Source organism: Porites lutea, chromosome 7 (assembly GCF_958299795.1).
Source record: "Porites lutea chromosome 7, jaPorLute2.1, whole genome shotgun sequence".
NCBI lineage: Eukaryota > Metazoa > Cnidaria > Anthozoa > Scleractinia > Poritidae > Porites > Porites lutea.
The window spans coordinates 21655065-21682269 of record NC_133207.1 but is presented as its reverse complement, the minus strand read 5'-3'; the positions used below and the strand labels follow the sequence as shown (position 1 = coordinate 21682269).

General features: G+C 39.8%; 3 protein-coding genes across 3 annotated transcripts; all 3 read left to right on the top strand.

The window, feature by feature from the left end:
- The first annotated feature begins 1795 nt into the window (after positions 1 to 1795).
- Positions 1796 to 7120, top strand: LOC140942554 (monocarboxylate transporter 10-like). Its single transcript, XM_073391471.1, has 4 exons — positions 1796 to 2063; positions 2515 to 3137; positions 4034 to 4403; positions 6073 to 7120. Exons 1-4 carry the CDS (start codon positions 1892 to 1894, stop codon positions 6222 to 6224), a joined length of 1317 nt encoding a protein of 438 aa, XP_073247572.1. The 5' UTR covers positions 1796 to 1891; the 3' UTR covers positions 6225 to 7120.
- Positions 7121 to 9880: 2760 nt separating this feature from the next.
- On the top strand, positions 9881 to 16585 carry LOC140943684 (monocarboxylate transporter 4-like). Its single transcript, XM_073392795.1, has 4 exons — positions 9881 to 10083; positions 11878 to 12506; positions 13154 to 13523; positions 15454 to 16585. The coding sequence occupies exons 1-4, from the start codon at positions 9912 to 9914 to the stop codon at positions 16293 to 16295; spliced, it is 2013 nt and encodes a 670-aa protein (XP_073248896.1). The 5' UTR covers positions 9881 to 9911; the 3' UTR covers positions 16296 to 16585.
- Positions 16586 to 19873: 3288 nt separating this feature from the next.
- Positions 19874 to 25592, top strand: LOC140943604 (monocarboxylate transporter 10-like). Its single transcript, XM_073392715.1, has 4 exons — positions 19874 to 20321; positions 21447 to 22078; positions 22909 to 23278; positions 23809 to 25592. Exons 1-4 carry the CDS (start codon positions 20150 to 20152, stop codon positions 24372 to 24374), a joined length of 1740 nt encoding a protein of 579 aa, XP_073248816.1. The 5' UTR covers positions 19874 to 20149; the 3' UTR covers positions 24375 to 25592.
- Positions 25593 to 27205: the final 1613 nt, after the last annotated feature.

The window sequence follows — 27205 nt, the reverse complement described above, 5'->3', positions numbered from 1 at the left end:
GCCTAAGATCAATTTCACTACAATATCGTTTAAAAGCAATACTACAGTGTAAATTCTCACTGATTCCAATGGTGCGTAATTAAACATTACTTTTGTACGTTACCAAGTACAAATTTTAAGACAGATAAATAAATACAACTATAAATCAGATGAATGTATTCCGAGTATTGTTTTTTCTGTCTTTTTTTCGGCTGAGTGCCTCGTTAATTAAGGAAAGAGACCATCCTAAACCGACTCCATTCATGTTTCAATAGCGTCAAGAATAGTGTTACTTTTTATCCTTATTTTATTTTATTTTATTTTATTTTCGTCTCTCCTTTTATTCAACAGGCACGGGAGCCTATGACTGTGATATTTAGAATTTAAAGGTCATAAAGAAATACTATTCAAATTTTTTCTTTATCGTTTTTTTTTTTTTTTTGGTTACGTCTGTGTCATCCCTTTGACGAAATAATTTTATTTTTGAAAAAAAATCTAATGTATTTTTCTGTAATTCCTGATAATTCACACGATACTTTGAGATCATGACGCTAATCGTTCTGTTGTTTCCTAAGAAATAATTTTTTGACGTCATAGATCACGTTTCATCTTTTACATGTTATACATCGATCATGCCTGTCAGGAGCCTACTCGGGAAAGGGTTGACTCCAAGGGCTGTATGGGAGATATAGGCTCCAGGTCATAGGCTCCTGACCCAGTACCCAGTGGGGTTTCTCCGGATTTTAAGTGACAGGGCTGATGGATGGATTTTTTGGGGTTTAAAATATTCTATTCCGGGATTTTTTTGGGTAGGGAAATGTGGCAAGTAATTTTTGGTTGGCTTAGGCACCGTCCACACGTATACGCCGTCTTTGACTGAAAACGGAGATTTTTTTGGCTCCGCAGCCGGATTAGCCCAGTTGGTAAAGCGCTTTACTGCAGAGCGGGAGGTCGAGGGTTCGGTTCCCGGAACCGGACCAACATTCACTATCTTAAAATGACTGAGAAATGAAATTACATACACTGCCTTTGCTTTACAAATGGCTAGACTACGCGTGGCTCGGATAACCACGTAAAATTGCGGTCCTGTGTTTAGTGCCTACATTGACACTCAAATAAAGTGCATTTTTTTATGAGCGACTGACCTTTTAACAATTTACATGAAGCCGTTATCAGAGTCGCAGATTCTGATTCCGACCGATAATTCTGTATTTTGCTGATTTGTATTAACCTTGAATCATGAATTACTGAGACTGTTCACATCCCCTATTTTTTCGTGAGATCGTTGAGATACAGCGCGTCTTACCGTTAATAACGGCCATCTTGATTTTCAAATGTACCGAGGGGGCGGACGTCGAGGATTATAGCTCTAGGGGGAGGGGCAGGGGGGGGGGGGCGAGAAAAATATTTTTCTCGCTCCGAAACCGCCCCCGCCCCCTAAGTAGCTTTAAGCGCTCGACCTCGACGATCTTACGGAAAAATAGATAATGTCCTCAATAGTCCACAGTCAACAGTTCCCCCTTCCCCGTCTTCCCCTGGAGCTCTCTTACAAATAATCTCAAGCAAAATACCCCATCTAGCATCTAACACGTTAACTTTCACGAGCCAAAAAGAAACCGGCAGGCTTCATCCCCGAAGTGAATATAACAAAGGAACACAGCTACAAGGTAGTTTTTGATGTCCAGCCCCTCCCTAGGGCTTGAATTCCCCATCCAGATGTACGGTAAAACTGTGAATCTCCCTCCCCCCGCGCCTCCTCCCCAAGATTTGTCACGCGGTAAATGTTTGACACTCGCTTCCTGTTGATTTCATAATCTGACTGTCGCGTCGAGAGTCTGTCTGTGTTTTTCTTAGACGTATTTCTAGTTTAAAAAAGCATTTGCCGTGAAACTGGGGCTGACGAAGTCATATAATGGTTACTTTTTGTGGCAGGAAAGGGCCATGCAAACAAGACAGTAAATGGTCTGTTTTGGTTTGTATCTGTGCCACTATCTCTCAAGCCTTGTTGATGGGCATCGCGCAAGATTTCGGTGTCTTTTTGCCGGTGATTATGAATGAGTTCTACTCTAGCAGAGAACACACAGGTATTGGACTTGCTTTCATTTATTACGATTGAAGAGGACACCGCGTAGTATATGTTTATATCTTTGTCAATTTAAATGAATTTGATGGTGATTTATAAATTTTAAAGATTACCACATTATCTGATCTACGTTGCAATCGCCTTACCGTTCGGTTCGTAACGCAGGCTTTCCAGTCACAGATCCGTTAGCGGTATATTTTAGTATGGTTTTGTCCATATCTTTAAACAATAACAATCTTTCGATTTTTCTTTATGAGACATCAATGCAAAGTCAAAAGCTTGCCTTGCTTCCATTAGCACGACTTGATATGGCGTGATTCGGCGCGTGTGCGTCCTATGTTTCAAAGGGCTCTTTTAAGAAAAAAACTTACGGAAAAGCTTATTTCTTTAATTTTCAAAGTGACCAGTCCGGCTGACCATCATTGATTTTTCTCTTTTCTACGTATACATAGCTTGGATAGGTTCTATAGGAATTGCCTTGACCTTTTTCCTGTCTCCTCTAACTGGACGGCTGGGTGACCGCTATGGATCTCGTCCCATAAGTATCGTTGGTGGCTTGTTTTGTTCCTTGGGTCTCATCCTGACTTCGTTTGTGAGAAAACTCGACCTGTTTTTTGTGACATATAGCGTCTTGTTTGGTTTCGGCGTCAGCTGTTGCCGAACGAGTAACTTCTTGATTGTTACGAAATACTTCTGGAAGCGTAGATCTTTGGCAACAGGCATTGTGACAGCGGGGGCGGGTCTTGGTGTTTTTACCCTCGCCCCTTTATGTCACCTGCTGATTGACAAACATGGACTACAAGGTGCGTATAGAGTGCTGGGGCTTGTAACGCTTGCGAACTGCATTCTTCCACTTCCGTACGATCCCAACATAAAAGAAGATGAAGATCCTGGAAAGAAGAAAGAGACTTTCTACAACCAAGGAGATTATAATCCTGAAGAATGCACAGCAGAAGCCTCAAGTAAATGGAGGAAACTCATCGACTTTTCTGTCTGGAAAGTTCCACTCTTTACTGTTACGGCTGCATGCAGCACAGCAGTCGGCATTGTGACATATACAGGCCAATTTCATTTGGTGAGTAAGGACCTTAATTCTTTGTAGCCTCCCTTTGTACATTAGAAGTAGTGGTAGAGGGATGAAATTAAGCCCCGTTTTGGCCTTCCCCTGCCTTCCGTATGCCTTCCCTTTATCAATATGTACAAGTGTCTTCCAGCATACTAATTTAGTGCCTTCCGAGTTCCCTTGATTTCATATGCATAAGATAAGGGTAAGGGTCATAAGGGTCGAGTCCATGAGGTAACCCATTGTTATAACCTAGGGAAAAAGTGCTTTCCTCCATACTAATAAGACAGCTTCCAAAAAACAACAATTAATATTAAGTAATACAGATTGAAGTTAATATATTTTTTTAACAATTGAACTAAATTTCTATTTAGAGACGGACAATTAGAAAACTTTTCCGGGGGGGGGGCAAAGTACAAAAGACTATTTTCACTAGTGCAAATGAGAACTAGGTGAAAAAAAAATCATGCGCGTCAAGCAACCCGAACAAAATATTCATTCAATGACCTAAAAAAAAATTCATATAAGAGAAATGTCGACGAAAAGAAAATTCATGCGGCTGGAAAATTCCCCGCCCCTCATAACTTTATTAATGGTCGTCAAAAGCTCTAAAATTTTACCGTCAACCTGTCAAAATTTGCAAAATTTAACCGTCATCCGTCAAAGAGACCCTCATTTTCGTGGATACCCTTATTCCCCAGTAAATGGTCAATATTCACCTCATGTTGCTTTGTGTGTACAATTCAGCTTTGTTGGTGTTGAGGCAAAGTGGAAAAAAGTCTGTTTGGTTCTCTCCAAAATAGTATTGCAGGTGTAACGATTTTTCTGAAAGCGGAAACATTTATGTTGTATTTGTTTTTTCTCATTGTGTTGTAATGAGGTTTTGCTTTTCATTGTTACTTTTTTAGGTTCGACATTGTGAAGACTTGAATATATCCGCTGATAAATCTTCTAAGCTCTTAATGATATTTGGTGTTGTCTCTTGCGTGACGCGAGTAACTGCTGGAAGATTGTGTGACATTAGAGGGGTTAAAGCTATTCACGTTTTCCAAATAGGAGTACTTGTCATTGGTCTTGCAGTTCTCATGCTCGGAGTTGCGTCTACTTTTGTCCACTTTGTCTTCATCAGCGTGTTCTATGGAATCGGGGATGGAATAAGCGTGACAGTTAGTAATTTGTTGCTTCTTACAACTGTAGAACCTCAGAAAAGAGCCTCGGCGTTTGGGTTGGCCAACACTCTTATATCAATTTCCATAGCAACGGGTGCTCCATTAGCAGGTTGGTACAAGCTTGCGCGGTTTATTATTAATCGCTCCTTTTGGCTTTGTTAGTTGTTAAATTAAACCCATTTAATAATTAATAATAATAATTCTAATAATGATAATAATTATTGACACAGTATATATATATATATATATATTTTAATCGAAAGGAATTTTAAATAGTGTTTAACTGAATAGTTTTTTAAGCGAAATAAATTATAAATAGGATTTTACAGTTAGCTTTGTTATCAATAAAGTTTCCATTTTTATAATAATAACAATATTACAGTATATAATAATAATAATGATAATAATAATAATAATAATAATAATAATAATAATAATAATAATAATAATAATTTGATTATCCTCTCCCTTGCCGGGAGAAATAATTCAAATGAAACATAACAAGGTTAAGAATCCCAATGGTAGGACGCAAACCTGTTGCCTATTTACAGGACAGACGTAGCAAAAGATTTGAACTCGCGACTACTAAGAACAAATCCAGTTAGCGGTCAGGGCGGGACTTTGAACTCGGGGCCTCCAAATTACAATTTTAGCGCCATAACCACTCGGCCAAGCTGTCTCCTTTATTGTTTGAGTTCTCGACGGTATTTGAACCCATGACATATAACTGAACTCGGGTCTGGAGCGTCCTTTAGTCACTGACCAATGAAAGAACTACTGAGACCAATTCCTAAGTCCACATATGACGTACGTCATGTATGCAGTAACAACCTGCGACCAAGAACATGTTGTTTTAAGAACCTGTTAGGCTAAAATTTGCCAGTTAGGCCCCCCTGATACAAGAACTTTTTTAGCCTTAAATTTGAAAGAGGTTCTTATTTTCTGGCATCTATAAAAAAAATCGATATAGTTGGCTAATAAGATATAAGTCAAAGTTCACGGTCCTCTTTAAAGACAAAAGTGCTTAATAGTTCATAGTACTCCAACTGCACTTGTAGTATGTCATGGTATGTGTAATCAAATGGTGACGAGTGAAATTATTCCCTAATTTCACGAGTATACCATCTTGATTACCCATTAATATCAGGGGTGACGAATTACCTTAGCAATCTTGGATTTCTGGTATGTTTATTATCCGGGATCGTATCGATCGAGAACTTCACTCTCTCGAACGTCTGGAGCTTAAATTGGGCTTTAGTTGAGGATTTTTGGTCAAGATACCTGTTAGAATCCTTCTTTGATGAGCTCTTTCGTGTGTTCAGGTTTTCTAAAGCGTCTTTTTATACCCTGGCATCTTCATTCATGACATTTTAAAACTTCGTCGCCATCTTGACACTGAGACGTACTAAAGGTTGCCACGGCAATTTTGTAATTTCACATGTGGAATTACAAATTATCGCTGAAATTTCGCGCCAAAATTAAGGAGTAGTTCGTCACCTATGATATTAATAGTATTACAACTCCCCAATTAAAACGGACAGTGGAGATAGTCCCTGTAGTTCTTAAGTGATCTTCTTTGACTCTTCATAGGGCGGGCACCTCTCTTCGAAGGACACTTAGTGTGTCCAGTATTTGCTCAAAAGTACTGATACGTTTCCGTACGAGAGGGTCCTTCCAGCAGTGGGAGTCAGTTGAAAATAATTGACTCAGCAACTGCAGGGACTGACCCTCGATATCCGTATTGCACTCTTGACTCAATGAAAAACTTTTCTTTGCAGGATTTATAGCGGACCAAGCCGGTTCCTATGTTATAGCATTCTATACCGCTGGATCAATGGGCATTCTGTTTGCAGTTCTGCCTTTCATTTTACTCTGTGCAAAACAGGAAACCAATAGAGAGGAAGTAGATTCATTAACAGTTAATACGTGACCTACAGCAATGATTCTCTCTTGAGCTTTTCCCTAAGGTCAGCAAAGATGACCCTCCCCCCCCTCCCCTCCCCTTCCCTGGAGATCAGTACTCCAGAACTATTTCAGTCTTTCTCCGCCCCGGTTACTTCCATCGTCGCCGCTTTTTCATGTGGGTTTTTTTTATGAAGGATTGACAAACAAATAAGAACATTCCATGTCAGAGGAACGCCCGGTTTGTATACCATGTTATTTTGTATATTCACAAAAATATAATACCTTCTGGCGCACTTTGTATGTTGGTATCACCTTCAAAATTTACCAGTCGCCCCAAATGAGAAGCCATAGTTCGCCAGAATAGTGCAACGTTGGCGAGGTTTGACAGGAACAGCAGCTTAAGGTGGCCTGAATCTATGTGGGTGTTGGTTATCGCGTTTTTCAGCTGGGGTGATTTAACGGATTTCTATGATTTTCGGTGTCCTTAAATAAAGAATGGTGGAAATTTTAAGAAAATGTTATTTATTTTCTTGTAGGCATAAAAATGTTTGAGATATTGGCATATATTTAAAACAGCATTTTCACAAAAAATGTATTATAAATCCTCCGACAGCTTTTTTTTCAACTTCAGCAAATAGGTCTCAGAGCTCTCTTCTTTTATATCAGCAAGTTTGAAGTCAATCGTGAACATACAACTCGCTGCACAATATGCTAGTCAAATTTTAAGCTTAGAATGCTACGCTAACGGATTTGTAAAAATAGTGCAAGAGTGTCGGGGGACTAACTCCTATCTGAAAGGGTATTTTTACTCAAAGCTAAGAAACTTTAGTAAACAGAAACCTAGGGCAAATACAGTTAGCACTACAAGAACTACTTTATTGTGACCGCTTTTGTGAAATCAAATAACTTCTATTCATCAAACTGGCTTTGTATTTGTCCCTTTCCTTTCGAAACAAATCTTAACAAAGCAAAACATTAATAGCATATACGGAAATTTCCTTCCAGTTTTTAGCAACGAAGGTTCCCATTTTGAGAAGAAATAAAGTCACTAACTCCAGCACCTCTAACCATCCATTTTTCAGCTGCAATGAAAACCCTTGTGCTTGTTGATTTATTCTAGGTTTTTCGACTTGTCATCACATTCGCACAGGATATTTGCCACTTGGGCATAGAGATAAAGAAAAAGATGACAACCCTCTTATTCTTCTCATTATCCCCATCTGCAAACTGCCCGTGCGAATGGTCAAAGCCAACGCTTTTGAAAAATCACTGAACGAGTGAATAAATAAATAAATAAATAAATAAAACTATTAAAAATGTTTCTACATTTTTGTTTTTCAGTAACCATATTAACGTATGTGAAACGGAGATGAAAAAAATTTACTGTTCCCAACAGATTTACAAAAATTGCTTTATACTTTGGAGCTGATCCCATATCATCAAGCCCAAACGGCTTCTTGAAGCAGCCTCTATTCTACTGACGTTTCTTTTAACAATCCCAACCTCATTTATTTACCCACTGAGCCCCATCAAATTTTACCGACCCGAAGTGGACAGAGAACTATAGAGCATTTTCACATGACGTCACGGCGGCCAAATAGGTGTTCCGAAACATTAAAACGGCGGCCATATAGGTGTTCCGAAACATTAAAATGGCGGCCATGTTGGTGTTTTTTACCAATCCTGTGGGAGTTGATCGCTTTTCTTATGAACACTTTCTTTTGTTCCCATAAATAGCGCTTTCTACTAATGACGTCACAAATTTCTGGTCCCTGCTATGACTCAGACATTAAACCTGACCAGTGTAAGAGTTTAGTATGGGAAAGTCACGTTCGCCAACAAATTTTCGTCGTCTTTGAAGATGTTTATCGTTAAAGGAAACAAAATCCAGCTTGGTTTCGATAATAAATATCCTGAAAATAATCTACTCGTGCCAAGACAGCGTTAAACGTGGAAAAAATTGTACAGATGAGTGGTTTTATTTCTTATGCGGTGTCCTAATGCTGTTGGTAAAATTATGTTAAAATGTGTGGAGAGCAGGGCTTCATAGCTGATCGTGAAACGGTGCATTTGCTTAAATTTATAGGCAAAGGTTGCTCAATTTGTTTTTCGAGTGCTTATGTTACGCTACTTAGCACTACAGGATATAAAGTACTAAAGTATTTGTCACAGATTCATATGGTCTACCTCACTACCTGGCAGCACAACAACAGAACAAACGGTTTGTGCTAATATTGGTGTGCTTTTCACCTTAGAAATTCTGTCACAGGCTTGCTAGAAGCACATCCAAACTCGATTTTCTCTTTAGCAATTTCGGTTTTGGAGTATTACACAGCCAATAATGTTATGTCATGTTTCAGTGCGTAGCGGTACTTTCTGCCTAAGACAGAGAGCTAGGGATCCGATATTTCAGTAGCCTTCTTTGATCGAGTCGCTTTATTTTCTGATTTTAACTATTTATTTAAGTTACTGGACCAGGTTTTGTTCCCAATAGCATTAGTGCCTTTTATATATTGGAATTATGCTCAAAAAACATTTTAAAAACGCTCACTGCGAATTTTATGAACAATTTTCATGTCGGAAACGTATGTTTCTCATACAAAGCCTTGGATTAGAATGCAAAGTTTGTCTGAGTCACGCGGGGGGTCTAAGGTGACAAAACCTATTTTTAGTAATAGTATAAAGCGCTATTTGCATAGATGCTGTTCACGTTGTTGAAAACGCTCTATTGGGAATAGGCCATTTGCCCGATGGTGGCGTCATTTTACTACTACGACCAGAATCCTTTTCGTTTTTCTTTTCATGTTTAAATTTGGTCATCCCAGCGAGATTTAAATGACAAATCCGTAATTTGCACAAGAAAGGAAAACCCTGATGGATTCTGGTCGTAGCAGTAAATGATGTCATCGTGCAAATGGCCCATTCTAATTAAAAAAGGGCTGACATGCAAATGCTCTGCTCTTGTTGACACCCTTTCGCTCTGGGTAAATAGAACGTATCAGACAGTATAGTCAGGCATGACGCAGTGGCATGACCATATAGGTGAGCGAGGGGGCTTAATTATAGCATGTGAAAATGCAGAATTCTTATAGAGCTCACTCCCCGATGGTTTCAACTCCTGGTTCTAGAACTACATTTTGGCCCAGCGACAATACAGCATGTCACACTGTTCAATTATATATTCATGACTTTATCTTATCTGATAGAAAATTCAATGAAAAAATAGCACGGTATGCTTAAGCAAGTAAAATCTAAAGGCCCATCAAACAGACAAGGATACGCAAATTGCAAATAAGAAATGTAGAGAAAAATGCAAACTATAATCTCGGTGTCATAGAATCATGAAGATTATTTGTGTTTGCATGCATAATGAGAACAAAATCTTTGTATAAAACTTTAAATTGTACACGAACAGTATTTCATATACCTGTCGTTCTTATTTTGCATATGTAGAAGGTGTCATTCGTCATTCGTTTCAATACATTTGGGGGAAAAAGGCGGGGGGGGGGGGGGTGCCTACAATTGGGCGTAATTTTTGCGGCAGCTGAATTCCCTAGAGGCCTAGTTATATTTACCAGTATTTACATGTTATGTTACGTTCACATATTTTGTCCTTAGCACGTCTAATTAGGCCCGGGTCTTGCGGTCCTTGGAAAGTATATTCTGATGCTGAGAGGTATTAAATATCCTGACTTCTTGAAATCTTAAAGAAATGCTGACGTTTTGCAGGTCGCAAACACCTCACTATCAAGATGGTCCCTGGTCGTGGCTCGTCTGTTTTGCCGCCACGATGTCCTGGATGGCCGCCGTAGGTTTTGTCTTCAGTTTTGGCGTGTTTTTTCCAGTTTTTATGGAACACTTCAACGAAGATCGAGAGCGCACTGGTATGTATATGCAGACGCCGTTCTCGTTAATTCTGGTGTTTTCAGCAGTGTTTCAAGGCCTTTATTAGCCCTTGTAAAGGCCTGTTTTCTAATCACATGGAAAATTTGCATTCCTGCTTCCCGGGTGTATGGCCTCACGATACCATGATCCCAGCTACCGAGACTAGCTTGATTTTTGTTACGTTTTTCAACGAGCCGTCTCCCGAGAACTTGGCAAAACGAGCCAGCCTTGCAAACCTGACTCAATATTATCAATTAACCTCTACTGAGGGAATCGGGCAACCTTTGTGTCCCTCTGTAGTACTTTAGTAATTTAAATTTTGTATCACTCTTTTAAGGCGACAAGGTGTTGAGGTGAAACCTAAAACAGATAATGTCCCTTATTGGGTTTGTATTTTCGACTGATTGTTGATTATGATCATAACCTCATAGACTTTGTCTTAACCATTTAAACCCTAACATCAAAATTCAAATTCTCTTTTGTTATCCCTATACGTTTTCAATAGAAGTAGTGGGGAGAATTTGATGAAGTATCAATTAGATTCATCTTGTATGATCATATCCTTAATTCTCATGACCACTGTGTTTTATAAAGCAGTGATATTACAAGGAGAAATTTGATGCTGGTCACTCTTAGGGCCTAAAGGGTTAAGCTAAGTATCCCATAAACGCCACCATTTCCCGTTGATTCGACTTTGTGACACTCATCAACCAATTTGATCTTGGATTAAATAACTTGGTTTCCAACGAGCATTGTTTGTGTTCAGTGAAGTGTTTTCTCTCTGACCAACTGAAATATGTGGAAACGAACACAACATCTAACATCAACACAAAAAATAAGGGTCAGCTTTTCTCTGTTTCTCAGCGCTTCTGGAAAACGTAGAGAATGAAGACATATTGTAATTCCTTGCTGTAACTACGTTTCTTTCCTAGCTCCAAGTGTAAATTTACAATTTGAACAAAAGATCAGTATGCCAATAACAAATAGATCCTTTGTCACTCTCGCAAAAGCAAAAGCTGCATTTAAAGTTCGCGAAAACACAATTGGTTAATGATATGCGTCGGGCATGCCGCGTGATGTATTGTCCGACTTTACTACCAGAAGAACCAAATCGAACGTTTTATTAATCGAACTTAATCGAACCCCGGTAATTTAGGTTAATTGTGTGTGCCAAGAAGGCAAGAGCCAGGTTTGTGAATAGTGACCCTAATTAAGGGAAGCAAAAATAAATTTGAAATATCGTCACCGTTTTAAGTACCACAAAGTAGAAATGATATTCTCTAAGGGCAAATCGAAAACCTGAGCTGTTTTCATTGGGTTATTTTACTTTTTTATGATTACCGATTTACCAGAGAATTCTAAAGAAAATCCAGTTGTATTTTCAGTTTTGGTGGAATCATTGCTACAGCACGAAAAAGTGCAACTAAGGTTAAATAAAGGGCAAATATGGTAAATTCCGCATTGGCCCTCAAATTTACAACCCCATGTAAACTGTCAAGCAAATGCGGTATTTACCATCTTTGCTTTTGATTTCCCCCTCGTTTGCACTTTTTTGCATCATATTTCACCGAGTAAATTTGTGTAAATCCAATTTTCGTGCTAGATATATGCTAACAAGCATTTTAGTAATCTGTTCCAAGCGCTCAGAAAGTGAGAACGTCGAAAAATAACTGTGGGCATGAAAAAACAATAAAGGGTGGGGGTAGAGAGAGAAAGAAAAAATTTAAAAGTTATGTTCAGTCATCTATGCTAACGGAACATTTACACATTTTATTTCATTTTATTTTTTGTAGCCTGGGTTGGTTCTCTTTCTATTGCTCTTGTGTTTTTTACTGGACCTGTTTCCGGAATCCTGGTCAACAAGCTCGGTTGCAGGATAACAAATATACTTGGTGGTCTAATTTGTGCTGCAAGCCTTGCCATCGCTTCCATGTCGGAACGACTTGTGACGTTATATCTTTCGTACAGCAGTTTCTTTGGTATCGGAGTCAGCTTTGTTTTTAACGCCGGCCTTGTTATTGTCAGTAATTATTTCAGCAGACGAAGATCTTTGGCTCTCGGTTTCGTGTCGGCTGGTCAGGGGCTTGGGGTGTTAGCTCAGGGACCACTCCTACAAACAATTATAGACAAGTATGACTGGAAGACAACCTACAGAATAATGGCTGGGGTTATATTTGCAATATGTTTGCTTGGAATCACCTTCGATCCTAATGTAAAGTCTAATGAAGAAGAGAAGAACACTGACCCGAGAGGTCCCGAGCAGTCGACCTTGTCTCCCGACGATGCCAAGGCGAATCTGAGGAAAAGAAGACGACGGCGAACATTTGTTGATTTATCAGTTTGGAAAGTACCTACTTTCGTGGCCTTAACTTTGTCTTCTTCCATTGCACAGTTTGGACACTTTGTACCTCAAATTCACTTGGTAATTTTACTTTTTTTTCTGCCTAAGTAATTCAGTCGAACTATTTTTTTCCTTGTAGTTTGTAGAGGAAACAAAGCGATTAAGATCTAAAACCTTGACCGTACTGCTTGTATCAATAGCTCTGCATCTTCCTCAACGGATGATATCGTGAAAAGTGAAAGCTAAAGGCATGCGACTAAAGGTCTTGTTTCAAAGGGTCAGTGTCTTGAGATTTGTTGATCGTTATTAAAAAAAGTGAGGAAGACTACTCATCTGACTGCGGGAGGAAAATAAGACCGAACGGTAGCTTTACCTAAGGGAACCGAGTAAGGAGAGTTTTAAGTGAAAATGAGGAGCGGGAGCCCATAGTCGAAGGAGCTGTGAATGAATCCTCTGTAACAGAAGAGAAAGCAATTTTCACTTGACTCGCATATCAAACTAGAACTTTAACCCAACCCAAAGTAACTGAATTTTACTTTAATTCCCTTCTGGCTGAGCAATTAAGTCGAACAATTTTTTGTTCCTTTGAGAGTTTGATATAGGGATTATTCTGTATCATTTTAAACCCGGAACGAGTTTTAAACAGGGACCAAGGAGGCAAAATGCTCGGAGCAGAAATACATGATAGGGGAGGGAGATTGTGTATATTGTGATTTGTTTTTTTCCAGGTGCGATTCTGTGAGGACCTTGGCATAACTGCTGACATGGCGTCCAAGTTGTACATTTACTACGGATTATCATCAGCCATTGCACGTGTCCTAGCAGGCCGCTTATGTGACATCCGAGGAATAAATCCTGTTTACCTTTATCAATCAGCCGAGTTTGTTGTCGGTCTATCAACGATACTTGTTACCGTGGCAAACGATTACACAGCTATGATAGTATTTGTAGTCATCTACGGATTTTGTGACGGAATATTCATCACAACCCTGAATATTATTCTTCTGACGAGTGTAGATGCATCAAAACGGGCAGCTGCTCTTGGGTGGAACATGCAGTTTACAACAATTTTTATGGCCAGTGGTCCACCTCTTGCTGGTAGGTTTTTTTTGCCCCGGGGTAAAGGAAGCGTTCCCTGCAACAAACTCAAGTAGCTTAAGGCCTGGGTTACAGATTATTCAGAATTTTTAAAGCGGGGGTGGAATTAACGTATTAAAGTATTTTCAAGATATCCCATGACTAAGGCCAATCTTAACCAAGATATCCTCCAATTTCATTTAAATTTTTTTATAACTGCATCACGTGACCAACCAAGCCCTGTTTTATCGAGAAATCCTGTGAGTCGAAATTCCGACCAGATAGAAAGCAAACCGTTTCCCTTAGTAGGTCCGAAAAGTGGCTACTAATAGTCTTCTCGTTTAAACAATCGGAATGAGGTGAGGTCAATAAACGTCTTTCTCCCGTCGAAAATTTTAGTTAGGGGAAGACTGGCAGTAGTCAATAAACACCAATTGCACCGGCCAGTTGGAATGCTTCGAACTATTTCGAGCTGATTTCGTAGACACTTTGTAGGGACATTGTTTTGATACAGAGAAACTGGAGCCACTCGTTTGGCAAGTGGTGGGAATCGTTGTTTACAATTTTCAAACAATGGAGGGCGTGGTCAATCACGTGAACAAATAATTTAGTCTTTTTAAAGTTTAGTTTACTGTACCACATATCATTCCTCATGGATGTCTTTAACCATAGTTTTTAGAAACTATACATAAAAACCATAAATGACTTAGATCCACGCCTTAATCTACTTGAGGATATTTTTTAATTCTCGCTTTCTTTGAACCTTTGTCTCGCCAAAACTGACCACCAAGCACACCGAAACTTTATTAAAAGTTTCGGTGTGTTTGCTGGTCGGTTGCATTCCGTATGTGAGCTGGTAACCGAATGTTTAGGGAAACGTTTACTGACCTCATGTAAGTAATATATAGATTTAGCCAAGGCTAAAAGCGAAGCTCTCGATAATTTTAATAGATTGTTCAAACAAAATATAAAATCATATAATGCTAACCGGTGAAGGCAACGAGAACGGTAAAAAAAGCAACAACAATAGGTCTAATTAGCAAACAAGCCACTTTGCACGTGCAGGACACTTTTTTTGTACATTTCTTTGCCGTTGTTTTGCACGACTGTTACGTGAAACTCCCACAAACTTCCTTCCTAGTTACAAGTTTTATGGAGGGAATGTCGGACGTGTTCTTGTTCACTCTTTTTTCACTCTCGCTCATTTTCACCCTGGTGGCCGCTAGCATCCCGCCGCTACAAAATTTAATTTTGTTCCTTCAACAGAAAATGTCTCCTTTTTTTCCTTCTTTAGTTGTGTCTGCTTCACAAGACGCGGGTGGCCAGACGCTTTCCCGCCAAATTAACCTGACATTTGGCATCGGCTTACATGTAGTGGGAGTACGGACGGTCGTTCGTACGCTACGCAAAATTTTCTCGGATGGATAGTTTAAACAATTTTCTTCCCCTTGGTGCTCCGCTGGTGCGCTTCGCGCGCGAGAGCCTCGCTATCAAGCAAGCCAATGTTATAGATAACTGTCAGATCTCCCTTAACGGACATCTCTATAAGACGGGCGCCTAGCGTTGGTCCTAATATCTTTCTTTATAACTTTTAGTTTACTCTCTATAATATACCCTTGGCCCCGCCTTTCTCTTCTCCTTTTAGTTAATTCTTAAAAAAAAAGAAGGAGCATCTCTCTAAGACGGATACACAGTATCGGTCCCAAAGATGTCCGCCTTAGAAGGAGTTGACTCCATTTTTTTTAAGAAAAACTTTCGAATTCAAATCATACCGTAAGGCCTAATGGTTGACAAATTTAGCTTATATGATGCCTTGCCCTTTGAATGGCTAAAATTAAGAATCCCTTTTGCTGGCCCTATTGTTGATGTTGTTGTTGTTGTTGTTGTTGTTGTTCTAGTAAGAAAAAGCCAGAGTAAGCAATCTTCGATTTCCTCTTTTATCTTTCTGTAGGCTTAGTGGCTGACAAACTTGGGTCATATAGTGGCGCGTTCTACATGGCGGGTAGTGTTGTGATGTTTGGAGCAGTGATACCATTCGCTTTGCTTCTTACTAAAAGAAGAGTAACTCGAAAAAACACTGACCCCGCAGATGACATGCCGGGCTTGGAGAGCATGGTTGAGACTTCAAACACCGAAGAAGCCTCCCGAGGGCCTCATAGTAGCAATGTCACAGATCATTTGATTACGACCTTTCCTGGAACAGTCAAAGACGATAGCGAAAGCGAAAATGCAAGACCAAGAGCCTATAGCCGTAAAGAGTCTCTCCGAAGCTCTGCCCATTCACAAACGGACGATGCTTTAGAGTTATTGGTTAATAGCGACAAAGAAACCGAGCAGTCTGGTGTAAAGGCGAGGAAATCTAGCCTTACAAAGAGGAAAGAAAGCGTTAATAGCCTAAATCGTGATCGCACAGCTAGTGTCAAAAGCTATGCTCGTTCTTTTACGGATGATAACCTGGATGGTGTCAGCGACAGCAGCTGGAAGTCTAGTCGCAATGGGAGTTTCTTGAGTTTTGTTGCTCGTAAAGGAAGCCCCAGGAGCTTTACTCATTCCCTTCTAACTGAGGAGGACTTCCCACCTGACGACGAAAGCGACAGCAAACGGCAGTTTGGTGCAAAGGAACGGCGGTCAAGTGGTAAGGGGAGTTTCAAGGGTAAAACGAGGAGCAGCAGCTCGTTGGTTGAAAGAGTTGTGAATGAATCCTCTGCAATAAACGACGGAGTAATGCTCACTGACAACGACAACCTTCAGCAAGCTGTAATCATAAAGGAAAATCCAGATGAGTCAGAATGATAATTTCACAGGCATCAAATGCCAGAACTACGAAGATAAAAATAGATTTCCCGGAATTCTTTTGTGCGAGGAATTTTGCTTCGACATTATTTTCGATACTGGGGGCCTCGTAACTATATCTGATATCAGTTTGATGATTGTGTGATAAAAATTAACTTGATCGACATTCAAGGCCATAGGCTTAAATCTTTAAGTCCCAAGAGTGGCCAACGTCAATGTTCTCCTAGTAATATCAATATATAATGACGAGGAATGGTTATGAGAGTTAATAAAATGATCACCTAAGGGAAGTGCTTTTTTTTATGAGATTCTTTCATCTTATGCTTGAAGGCAGAGGCTGATCCAGGGGAGGGTCCCATTATTTCTAGACCAAACTGAGGCCCGCCCCCCCCCCCCCCCTTATCTAAGGGTCTGGATGACCGGCAACCCCCTTATCTCAAGGTCTGGATCCGCCACTGTAAGGTAGTGTATTGAGACTTGTCTGTGAAACTGGGTCTTAAAGGATTACGTCAGGTTTCACTGGGGTAAATTAATTAATCTTTACAACTCTTTCGAAATTAAGAACAGTTGTTTGTTTATTTTACCTGTCAAACATAAGCCTCTTGCCTTTGGGACTTTGATTTCTTTTTAGAATTAATTTACGAGTGACAATTTGGATATAAGAGGAAATGATCACTATGATCTCTCAGATATTTAGTTTTTGGTTACTTCTCTAATGCAGCTGTCTATTCCTCGCCATGCGCGAAAATTATGTCGAAGCCTGAAGAATAAAAACACCTTAAATTTTGGCTGAAAATTACAAGATCCACACTATTGCTAAATTTCAGCTTAATTTGTCGCTTAACTGGCAGGGGCTCCGCTGATGTTTCGCGTCGGTTTACCCTATCTGGCTGACGGAGATCTTTTTGGTCTGTCACAGTAATGCTAAGAATGTCTGAAGTTTGACTTGTGTGTGCCTACATATATATGCTAGCCTTAAAAGACAACTAAGATTTCTCAGGCTATGCCACCAAGTCGTACAGTGGCGGCACGAAGATATCAGCTCTGTACAATACTCTAAAATTCGAATGTAAATAAAGTTTATGTATGTATGTGTGTAAAGTAATGTACCGTAGTTCTTGCGAGCCATTTAGCTCCGTCTTTTAGTCAGGATCACGCATTTACCACTCACTATCAAGTGAATCTTGCTGATTATTATTCATTCACCAAATTTCGCCGTTCCTGATTGGTCTTATCCCCCGTCTAATTGTTCATAGCCAACTAGCGCTGACCAAATTTGGAAGTTGCGGGCAATATACAATCACTGGTGTCAGTCACTCGGTCGGCAATGACATGTATATTGCCAATATAAGACGTCCTACAAGATAGTGGCGCTGCAGCTTAGCTGTTTTTGTATTAGTGCCGAGCTCAACTCAACTCAACTACACTACACTAGCTACTCTACGCTGCTACTAAAAGTACCACTACACTACGCTACGCTACTGTAATGGCACTATACTACACTACACTGCGAGTGCTTACATAGCCTACCATAACAGGCGCTTTTTGATTCGCGCTTGTCTCGCGCTTCGCGCAAAATGCCGCCTTCGCCTCGTCTGGCTCGTAAAGCGCCTGTTATGCAGGCTAGTGCCTATTGTAAACTCTGAAACGTCTGCGGGAGTCGGACAATCAGGATGAGGGACGCGGTCGCGATCGCCTTCATGAATAGAACTAGAACACCTCTATAAAGACTGGTTTTTAAATAACTTTCAAGAGGGTCTCGTGCTTCCCAATAGTTGCAAAAAATCGGGGCAATCCGGAACATTCAGGTGGTTTCCATATATTCAGCTTATTTATAGATTTCAGTTCTATGCAGACGGTTGCGTTAATTTTTACCGAATCGTTAATCAAAATCCCGGTTCTCCTTGTATCAGTGCTGATGATGATTTTGAAATGACTCGGGAGATCGAGGCAATCCGCTGAACGATTGTGGAAAGTATAGTCTTAAGTGAATTGGCCACCAAGTAATTAAAAAAGCTTCAAAACTGAGTTTTTAATCGCGGTGCCTTTTGTCATGTGAGCGAATCACCAAAAATATGTATGCTCTGCTCTGGACGAAATAAAATTTTATTTCCATCGTTTTTAAATATTAGTACAATGAATGAACATCAATATCCTGAAAGCTAAAAAACTTTTTAGCCTTGATTATCTCGTGTTTTTTAACTGTAGGGCGCGACATTCTTTTCTCCTGAAACCAATTATTCAGTCTGAATGTTATCACTTGGTGCATTGTCACCGCACAACCGTTGTGGATCACTGGATATACGATGCGTTTAGAATAATTTCATACTTCATTTTCCGCATCATAAATCACAATTTAGCCTTATAAAGCCTTGACGGTCACAAGAAATAACTCGCAATGTTAGTTTCAATAACTCGCGACCAGTACCAGGAGTGTAATTCGTGATATTTTGGCTTTAGATACAGCCTGCAAACGGGTAGGTATAGGCTTCATGCACTACAAAAGAGACATGAGAAAGTTAAAAGTCTCTGTCGTCTTAATATGCGATTTATTTTACATGCGTGTAGCTTTCCCAAGTAACGGCGTTTGTAATACCTAAGGCCCCAACAAATTATCGCTAACTAATAGCAGCGAGATATTAATATTAACTATTTGCACATAAAAAACTTAAAAAAGAACTGGGTAGAAGACTTAGATGCATAATAATCACTAAACCATAAAATGTTAGCATCTGTAAGCAACTTTTTCAAATGTAACGAGTGGAGAGTGTTTACTGACGTTAAGGACGCTATGTAGAACTGCGCACGAGACTAAGCGACTGAGACCTTTGAATTTTGAATTTCTAACTTGCTCCTTCGTTTGGTAGCCAATATTAAGGGGTCGTACATGATTAAAAGTTAAAAGCAGCGGAGTAACTTCCTATTTTTTACGTGCAAGCTGACATGTTTTGTTTACTTGTTTTTTTTTTGCTATACGTACGAAGTAACATAAAAAAGATGGTTTTGCCTGACTATGCTACTTTGCCCTCAAGGAATTTTGCGATGTAACAAAAAGAAAGAAAAAAAAAACAGCAACAACTTCATATAGATGGAGTAGAACGGAAAGAAAACTACCTACTGATAAAAATCAGCTTGAAAGCAACGCCAGAAATTATAAACAGACGTATAAACCTTGACTCGCAAGACTGAATCATAGTCTTTCCTGTTTCTACTTAACCGTTTTGAAATTTGACCAATCTGCATAATTAGGACAGGCCCTTGGGCACCCAACAAAACCGACTTCAGAGTTTCCTTTGTAAAAATTTTTAATTTAAATGAAAATGTGCATGGAATTCAGTTATTTTTTGGTTGATACGATGAACAGTAAACGAAAAGTATAGGTTTGCCGGAAGACTATATGACACTTAGTTGCTAAGGAAGATATAGTGTTTGGTTAAGCGAATAAGGGAAAAAAATCTCAATGAAAAGGCTCATCCTCGGTGTAAGAACCTGTTAAACCCACCGATGACGTAAAACAATGCAAACAAAGAAGTCAACACAATAGAACCTAGAAAAACATGAGGGTGCAAAACAAAGAAAAAGTTCACAACTTCTTACACCGAGGTAAACCCAAATGGAAAGGAAAAAAGGTAAAGAACACCTTCAGGTGGATCACGTCCGTAATGTGAACGTTCTCACTTGCCCACTGTTTGTTGTTTTAATATATATGCTAGCACTTGCCGCTGAGTATAAATTAGTTAATATAAGTCTCTAACATTTTTGCATCGGGATACACTTTTCTTCACTTACCATCGACAGTAGCATAATACACTGCCGGCTGGAAAGTTAACTTCCTGAAAGCCCAGCACAAAGACATGTCGAAGCTTTGTGTATCAAAAGTGGCCCATTCTCAGGATGGTCACTGGTCTTGGCTCGTCTGTTTTGCTGCCACAATGTCTTGGATGGCCGCAATGGGCTTTGTCTTCAGTTTTGGAATTTTCTTTCCCGTTTTCATGGAATTCTTTGGAGAAGATCGAGAACGCGTTGGTAGGTAGCTGTAGGTTATGAAATGCGCTAGTTTATTACCCCCTGTCTAGTAAAAACATGACTCTGAATATGTTATTGGGTCAGACGTTGATAAGGACGGTATAGTTTGAATGTCCTCTGTGAATCAAACTTTCACTGAACTGAGATGCTTCATGTGCAAGAAAACGTCGCCCTAAAATAGCGCACGAAAAGTCAGATTTAAGTTAAAGCTAATCAAATCGTTTGTGTTACACTTTATTAGTTTTCAGTCCATTAAAATTTAATTTGCGTGGTGAGTTCATTCATGCATGAGTCTGGTACAAGGTCAATATTTTTTTTTCGTTTTTGATAGCCCTTATGTATGTTTACGTCAGACGAGTAAATTTCACCACCAAGTCTCGTTTTCAAAATATAAAGTTGCAAAGTTTTACATAAATGAATTCCCAATACAATCCAGTTGAAAAGAATACCCACGCACAAATAGTACAGATGAGAAGAATTTTGCTTACAAACGAGGCTTGGTGACGTAATCCCGCATAAGGGCCATTGACTTTTAGACTTTGCTTTACTTCGTCTCCTTTTCTTTTTAAACCCTCAACCCCATATAAAATGTACTCTCCCCTGGACTTCTAGTCTTGTAGAAAACGTTGTACGCATTGGGTATTAACAAGATAGAATATATAAGTAAAATGTAGATTTTTATCACAGAGCTAACTTATTTCAACAACCTGCCTTCACGTCTTTTCTTAATTGATAAAGATAAGCCAGGAAATACACACACTAGTGGTCATTTTTGTTTTAGTACAGTCATAGCTCTATAAGTAAGATTATAAACTTACTTGAATTTTGAAATACAGCACGTGGAACCCCGCCTTACGCCCTCCTCGGTAACACGGTCACCTCGTTATCACGGGTACTATTTTTTGGCCGCCCGGCTAAACGATCATACATTTTCTTGTAAAAAAAAAAAGAAAAACCCTCGTTAATACGGCCAAATTTTTTTGGCCCCTTGGTGACCGTATTAACGGGGTTCCACTGTACAGTTAGTTAGAAGTAAGACCAAAAGCAAGTTAAATTACCCCTCACTGGGTTTTCACTTCTAAATATTAATATTAAAACACTCTTTTTCAATTCACTTTTCTTTAGCTTGGGTCGGTTCTCTTTCCATCGCTATAGTCTTTTTCATTGGTCCTGTCTCTGGATTCGTGGTGAGAAAGTTTGGCTGCCGCTTAACCAGTCTACTCGGAGGGTTAATCTGCGCATCAAGCCTGGCCTTTGCTTCATTGTCCAGTAGCCTCTTAGCGTTGTATCTTTCCTTCAGCCTCCCATTTGGTATCGGAACCAGTTTCATTTTCAACGGAAGTTTGGTTATAGTGAGTAACTATTTTGAAAAGCGGCGATCTCTGGCTCTTGGTTTCACTACAGCTGGTCTTGGTCTTGGAGTTCTAGTTCAAGGGCCACTTTTGCAGCAGCTGATAGACAAATACGGCTGGATAACAACTTATAGAATCATGTCTGGAGTATTATTCGGTGCCTGTTTACTTGGACTGACTTATGATCCTAATGTTAAGCCTGAAGGAGAGAGAGATACCCAAGAGAACGTCGATCAGTTGTCCTCATCTGCTAAAAATAGCAACAATATTCAATCAAATCCAAGAAAATCACGCATAGGGAAAATAATCCCGGATGTGTCAGTTTGGAAGGTCCCTGCTTTCGTGGCTATAACGTTGTCTTCTGGTGTTGCTCAGTTTGGACATTATGTGCCACAAATTCACCTGGTATGTTGTAAGGCTTTCCCTATGTGAGAAGGCTTTATAGTTAGAGAGAGGACTGACAAAGACAATGCGAGAAAGCGTTGGCAGACGAGAAACCCCCCGAGAAGTCTTTCCTCTTATCCCCAGTCGGAAAGCAATCAAGCAGTCTTTTAATATTTGAGATAAGCAAGAACCATTCCCAGTTATGATGGTTATGTTGGGACTGTAGAGGGGGAAAGAAGGAACGAGGACGGTATTCGGTTTCGCAGTAGATAAGTTTCGTTGGTGCCTAAAGCGGAGGGGATTGGCATAAATATGATTTGCAGTCAGTTCGTCCATTATTCGTTTATGTTTTGAAGCAAAGGGCAATTTCGAGGAGAGAGGTCAATTATAAATTATCAGTTGACTAAGATACAAAATGAGCGGACAAAGACGAAAAAGAAATAGGTTACTGAATTTAAGGAGGCGGAGATTGGAGTAGTATCATCTTTTGCATAACTGTGACGCTTGATGAACATCCGGCATGAAATTTGCGATTTGAAACTTTCAATCAGTTCCATATTAAAACACACTGACAATATTCATGAAATCAGTTTTGACACAAAACGAAGTTTAAACTGAACTTATCACATCATATAAAAGTACATGGTGTTTGTTCATAGATCAGTCTAAATGCTAGAGCTGTAACAAAACAACTTATCTTGGTAACCTGCTATGAATGATAGATAAAAAAAAGAAAGAAATAAAGAAAGTAAACTGAGAAAAGAGAAAGGTTTTTGTAAAGAGTCTGCCATGTAAGATAGTATAGGTAGACTATCAACATACTATTATTAACTTTTTATATAATTATTTAGGTCCAGTTTTGTGAAGACCTTGGCATAACTGCCGACAAGGCGTCCAGGCTGTATGTGTATTACGGACTAACATCAGCCATTGCACGTATTCCAGTAGGCCGCATATGTGACGTTAGAGGAATGAATCCATTCTACTTATATCAATCAGCAGAGTTTGTCGTCGGTTTGTCTACTATACTTGTTACCCTGGCAAGTGATTACACAACTCTGATCGTTTTTACAGTGATATATGGACTTTGCGATGGGGTTTTTATCACGACCTTGAATATAATTTTAATGTCAAGCGTTGAAGGAACCAAGAGGCCCGCAGCCCTTGGTTGGCAGATGCAAGTGGCCTCAATATTTTTGGCCAGCGGTCCACCAGTGGCAGGTATGCTTTCTATTATTCAAGACAGGTATCATTACGATTCGTTCAGTTTAAATAACCAATTCGGTCTAATACCTCTTGCTTTGGGTAAGATAAAAATATAATAAAAATGCAGTAACACAGGAGGAAGAGATCGAATAAGTCCCTCGCCCTCCTTTGCGGCTACTACACGAACCATTAAGAGAAAGGACCGGATAAGCACAGTTGGGTAATTAGTGCACGGCCTTTTGTGCCAGAGATTCCCAGTTTCTTTCTCATGTGTGGCCTCAGATCCTTATTTCGAATTCTTTCCTTTCCGCCTAGCTTTAAGTAGCTTTAACCACCCTTTTAACGATTACGGATGCAAATAGGGGCCAAAATAAGAGCACTGTCGGCCTTTGGTTAGTCGCCAAATGATCACTATATTGAGCTACCGGCATAAAATAAGGACCCCTTTACCTTTATCATAACTCCGAGTTTCTTGTGTTATCCTTTTCTAGCAGGGACCAATCTAAAATATAATGTTGTTTGTCCTTGTTATTTTCTTTCTTCAGGCTTGATGGCTGACAAACTTGGCTCCTATGATGGTGCCTTCTACATGGCTGGAAGTGTTGTCATTTTTGCAGCAGGCATACCATTCCTTTTGCTTTTTACCAAAAGAAGAACAGCTGATCGACGTTTGGCAGTCGAGGGTGGCGTCCAGCAATGCTTGGAAAACACGGCAGCAAACTTAGAGGCTAAGGAAGGCGCTTCAGAGTCATCCAGTTATGACGTCAACAAGTCGGCAGTGATAAAGCGGTCACCTATCATAAATAAATCAAAATTGTCTTGTACAAAAGCGAACGGAAAAGGTGGATTAAGCCGAAAATATAGTTCCAGTGGTGATTGCAGAGCTTATGCACTAAATCTACAAGACTCTCTACCGCAAGCGTCCCAGCTTGCATCAAATGGGTTTGTAAACAAATCGTTTACTATGAGCGATGAAGTGATCTCCCGCGAAATAGAAATACTAAAATTGGAGAAAGACCTCCAGGCTGAAATTGATGTTAGAGTGCCACAATTCGCAAGAGAGGACGAAAAAGAAACGGTAGAACAACTTCAGTACGACACGCGGCTGTAAGTAAGCTAGCTCACTGGCAAATTAGATCTAGGGCCGTGATGTTGCGTTGGATTCTGGCTAGAATCAAGCAGTCTTGGCGACTGAAATTAGAGAAAACACTGTAGTTATCTACTGAACAATTGAGTGCAACCCAGTGAGCGTATGTGCCATCTATTTTAAGGAGATTTAAAATCAAAAGGCTAAGTGAACATCAAGTCTTTCCATTTTGAACATCTCATCTCTGAACATCAAGCCCACTGGTTTTTTCTTTCCGTTCAATTAAGAGACAACTCAAAACATATATTTTTAGACTAGCTTTTACTTGATTTTATTTTTATGGTCATTTTATTCTATCGATGTATTTTTATCAGCATTTTTACTTTTATCGGTTTTATCTATCATAGATTAATTCCAAAAAAGCACTTTTGATCATTTTTATGTCAAAGGGCGCTATTAATAGTTATCTCAAAGATTTTATAGCCACCTAATTGATTTACACAATCTAGACTAAAATGCAGTTTGAATTCTGGTCTTCGGGCTCTGGTAGGTTAGTCATTTTTCTTCTGGGCCTTGGGAATAAATGTAAGGTAAAACAACTCGTTTTAGTGAAGCTGTTATGGTTTAGACCCTCTTTTATATAAACCATATAAGACCTTGATGCACGAACACAGGTAATAATTTAAACCAGGCAAAATGTTAGAAGAGTATTTGCACTTGGATTTTTTTAAAAAAAGCGCTTGCTCTGACTTTCAACCATCCAAGTGAAATAATTCTTTCCACAGGGCGGGTTATTACTGAAAAAGTCACCAAACAGGTGCCCTCAAATCATTTATCCTATGAGAGCGCGCTGGATATGATCGATAAATATCAGTCTTGTGAAATTCAGAAAGACTGTGGAAAATAATTGTTTCTATTAAAGAGAACAACAGGCTGCTGAAGCTGCACTAAAATTTTAAAGGCGCACAGTGATCCGACATCACGGATATGCGCGGGAAGGCTGTTCCACAATTTAAGCGCTGCAGCGGAAAACGATCCAGCTCCTACAGTTGACACCATACGCCCCTTGGGATGTTCCAAAACAATAGAATGATACGATCTTAATGAATATGAAGAACAAGTCCTAATGCTAACTAAATCACTAATGTACAGAGATCATGGCAGGGGCTGATCCAGGATTCTTTTTAGGAGGGGGTGCCCTCGTCTCTTGCTCTACTTCAACACCAATAAACCACATAGTTTTTTTTTGCAGAATACCAGTTGTATTAGAAAACCGCAGGTCATCTCAGGCGGGGGAGGGTGCGCACTCCCTGCACCCTCCCCCTAGATCCGCCCCTGCATGGCTCCCTAACTCTCCCTTGGAAAGCTTCCCTCATATCATTACAAGAAGCTGGAAATATTCCATTGAGAAAAAAAATATATATATATATTTAAGTAGCGTTTTTAAGGATTAAGAAAGGATTGCCCGGAGTTTCGTCGAAGATGAGGCCTTTCCCATTCAGCACTAGACAAAGTTGTGGAAGTTTTATTCTTGATTTTATGTATGTGCTTACAAAGCGTCAACGTGAGCGATCACTGCACTTTGCAAAACTTGTTGCAGTATTGACTGGAGACCTTCCCATGGGCGCAGCACTTGTCGGAGGGTCTCAATGGGGTTAACCGATAGCCGTAAAAAGGCCAAAAATTTAGTCGATAGCCGTAAAAATTGAAAAATTTTAACCGTTAGCCGTAAATCGAGTAAAAAAGAGTTAACCGTAAAAGAAATTGTTCCCTCGATTTGCCACTTTTAAGGGAGTTACAAAACTCACTTATGGTTGCGTTTTTTATTTCCCGGCTAGTGAGACTCCGTACGTACGTTAGGTGAAGCGCCTTTTAGGTGTTGACCAAGACCTAGGCTCCATTTCCTCCACTCTCTCGGGGAACTAATTTTTTCCATAGCGAAAGTGTGGCTTCTTGCTGGGGATTAATATTTGCTATTTTCAGGAGGTCGTGCCCTCAAAACACTAGTGAAACAACACACAGAGATGTCACTGTTTGTAAAACGCGTTGCCGATAAACAATATTTCCCTGTTTTTCTCTGACGCTACGGTAGACATTGCCGTCCCTGTACGGCGTCTTCCCACGCAATCACGGTCAAGGCATTTCGGTGGCGAACTCGCTAGGACCACGTGACCCGAAACGCATTAGCCGCGCGGAATAATGAGGCCTACGGACAAGGCAGCGGTAGACAGTCGTTCCGTACAGTCCTTCGCTATCATTAAAAACACCGGACACGGGAATTTTGTTATTGGCCGTTTTCACGCTAGAGCTAGAGATGGATTATCCGTCTGAGACTAGCCTGTGTAAAGTAGCGCCCTCCTCACAGACACCCCTTCTCCTATTTTTTCTGAGGAGAGGGGGCGGCTGTACACAGGCTATCTGGAACGGATAATCCCGTCTTGAAACTGTCCGTCGAAATTGACGGATAAAGTCAGGCGGATTGTTCATTCAAAATTAATACTATTCCATTTTCAAATTACGAAGTATTACCTACCCGACGCGAATCATCAAACGGATAACCCGTCTCACACGAGTAATCCGTCTCTAGTTTGAAAACGGCCATTTCTGTTATAATGAATGTCGCGCCCCGGCCTTGAGTAGGGCGTTTGCGTGTCCGCTTTTGCTTTTTCACAAAGATTATTTTTAAATTGACTATTGACATTTCTATGTACAAAATAATATTAGAAGTGAAATACTTCATAAAAAGAATGATCTATCAAATATTAAAATTTTCAAAAGAATAGTTTGTTTCATCCCGAGATGATCTGAAGACCTTATTTGAGGGTCTGGGTGGGGTTAACTGACAACTGACAAAT

Coding starts and splice junctions, on each gene's coding strand:
- LOC140943604 (XM_073392715.1), top strand. CDS start 20,150: ATGTCGAAGCTTTGTGTATCAAAAGTGGCCCATTCTCAGGATGGTCAC. Junction 22,079..22,908: donor ATGTGCCACAAATTCACCTG/GTATGTTGTAAG, acceptor ATAATTATTTAG/GTCCAGTTTTGTGAAGACCT. Junction 23,279..23,808: donor CAGCGGTCCACCAGTGGCAG/GTATGCTTTCTA, acceptor TTCTTTCTTCAG/GCTTGATGGCTGACAAACTT.
- LOC140943684 (XM_073392795.1), top strand. CDS start 9,912: ATGCTGACGTTTTGCAGGTCGCAAACACCTCACTATCAAGATGGTCCC. Junction 12,507..13,153: donor TTGTACCTCAAATTCACTTG/GTAATTTTACTT, acceptor GTTTTTTTCCAG/GTGCGATTCTGTGAGGACCT. Junction 13,524..15,453: donor CAGTGGTCCACCTCTTGCTG/GTAGGTTTTTTT, acceptor ATCTTTCTGTAG/GCTTAGTGGCTGACAAACTT.
- LOC140942554 (XM_073391471.1), top strand. CDS start 1,892: ATGGTTACTTTTTGTGGCAGGAAAGGGCCATGCAAACAAGACAGTAAA. Junction 2,064..2,514: donor CTCTAGCAGAGAACACACAG/GTATTGGACTTG, acceptor ACGTATACATAG/CTTGGATAGGTTCTATAGGA. Junction 4,404..6,072: donor AACGGGTGCTCCATTAGCAG/GTTGGTACAAGC, acceptor TTTTCTTTGCAG/GATTTATAGCGGACCAAGCC.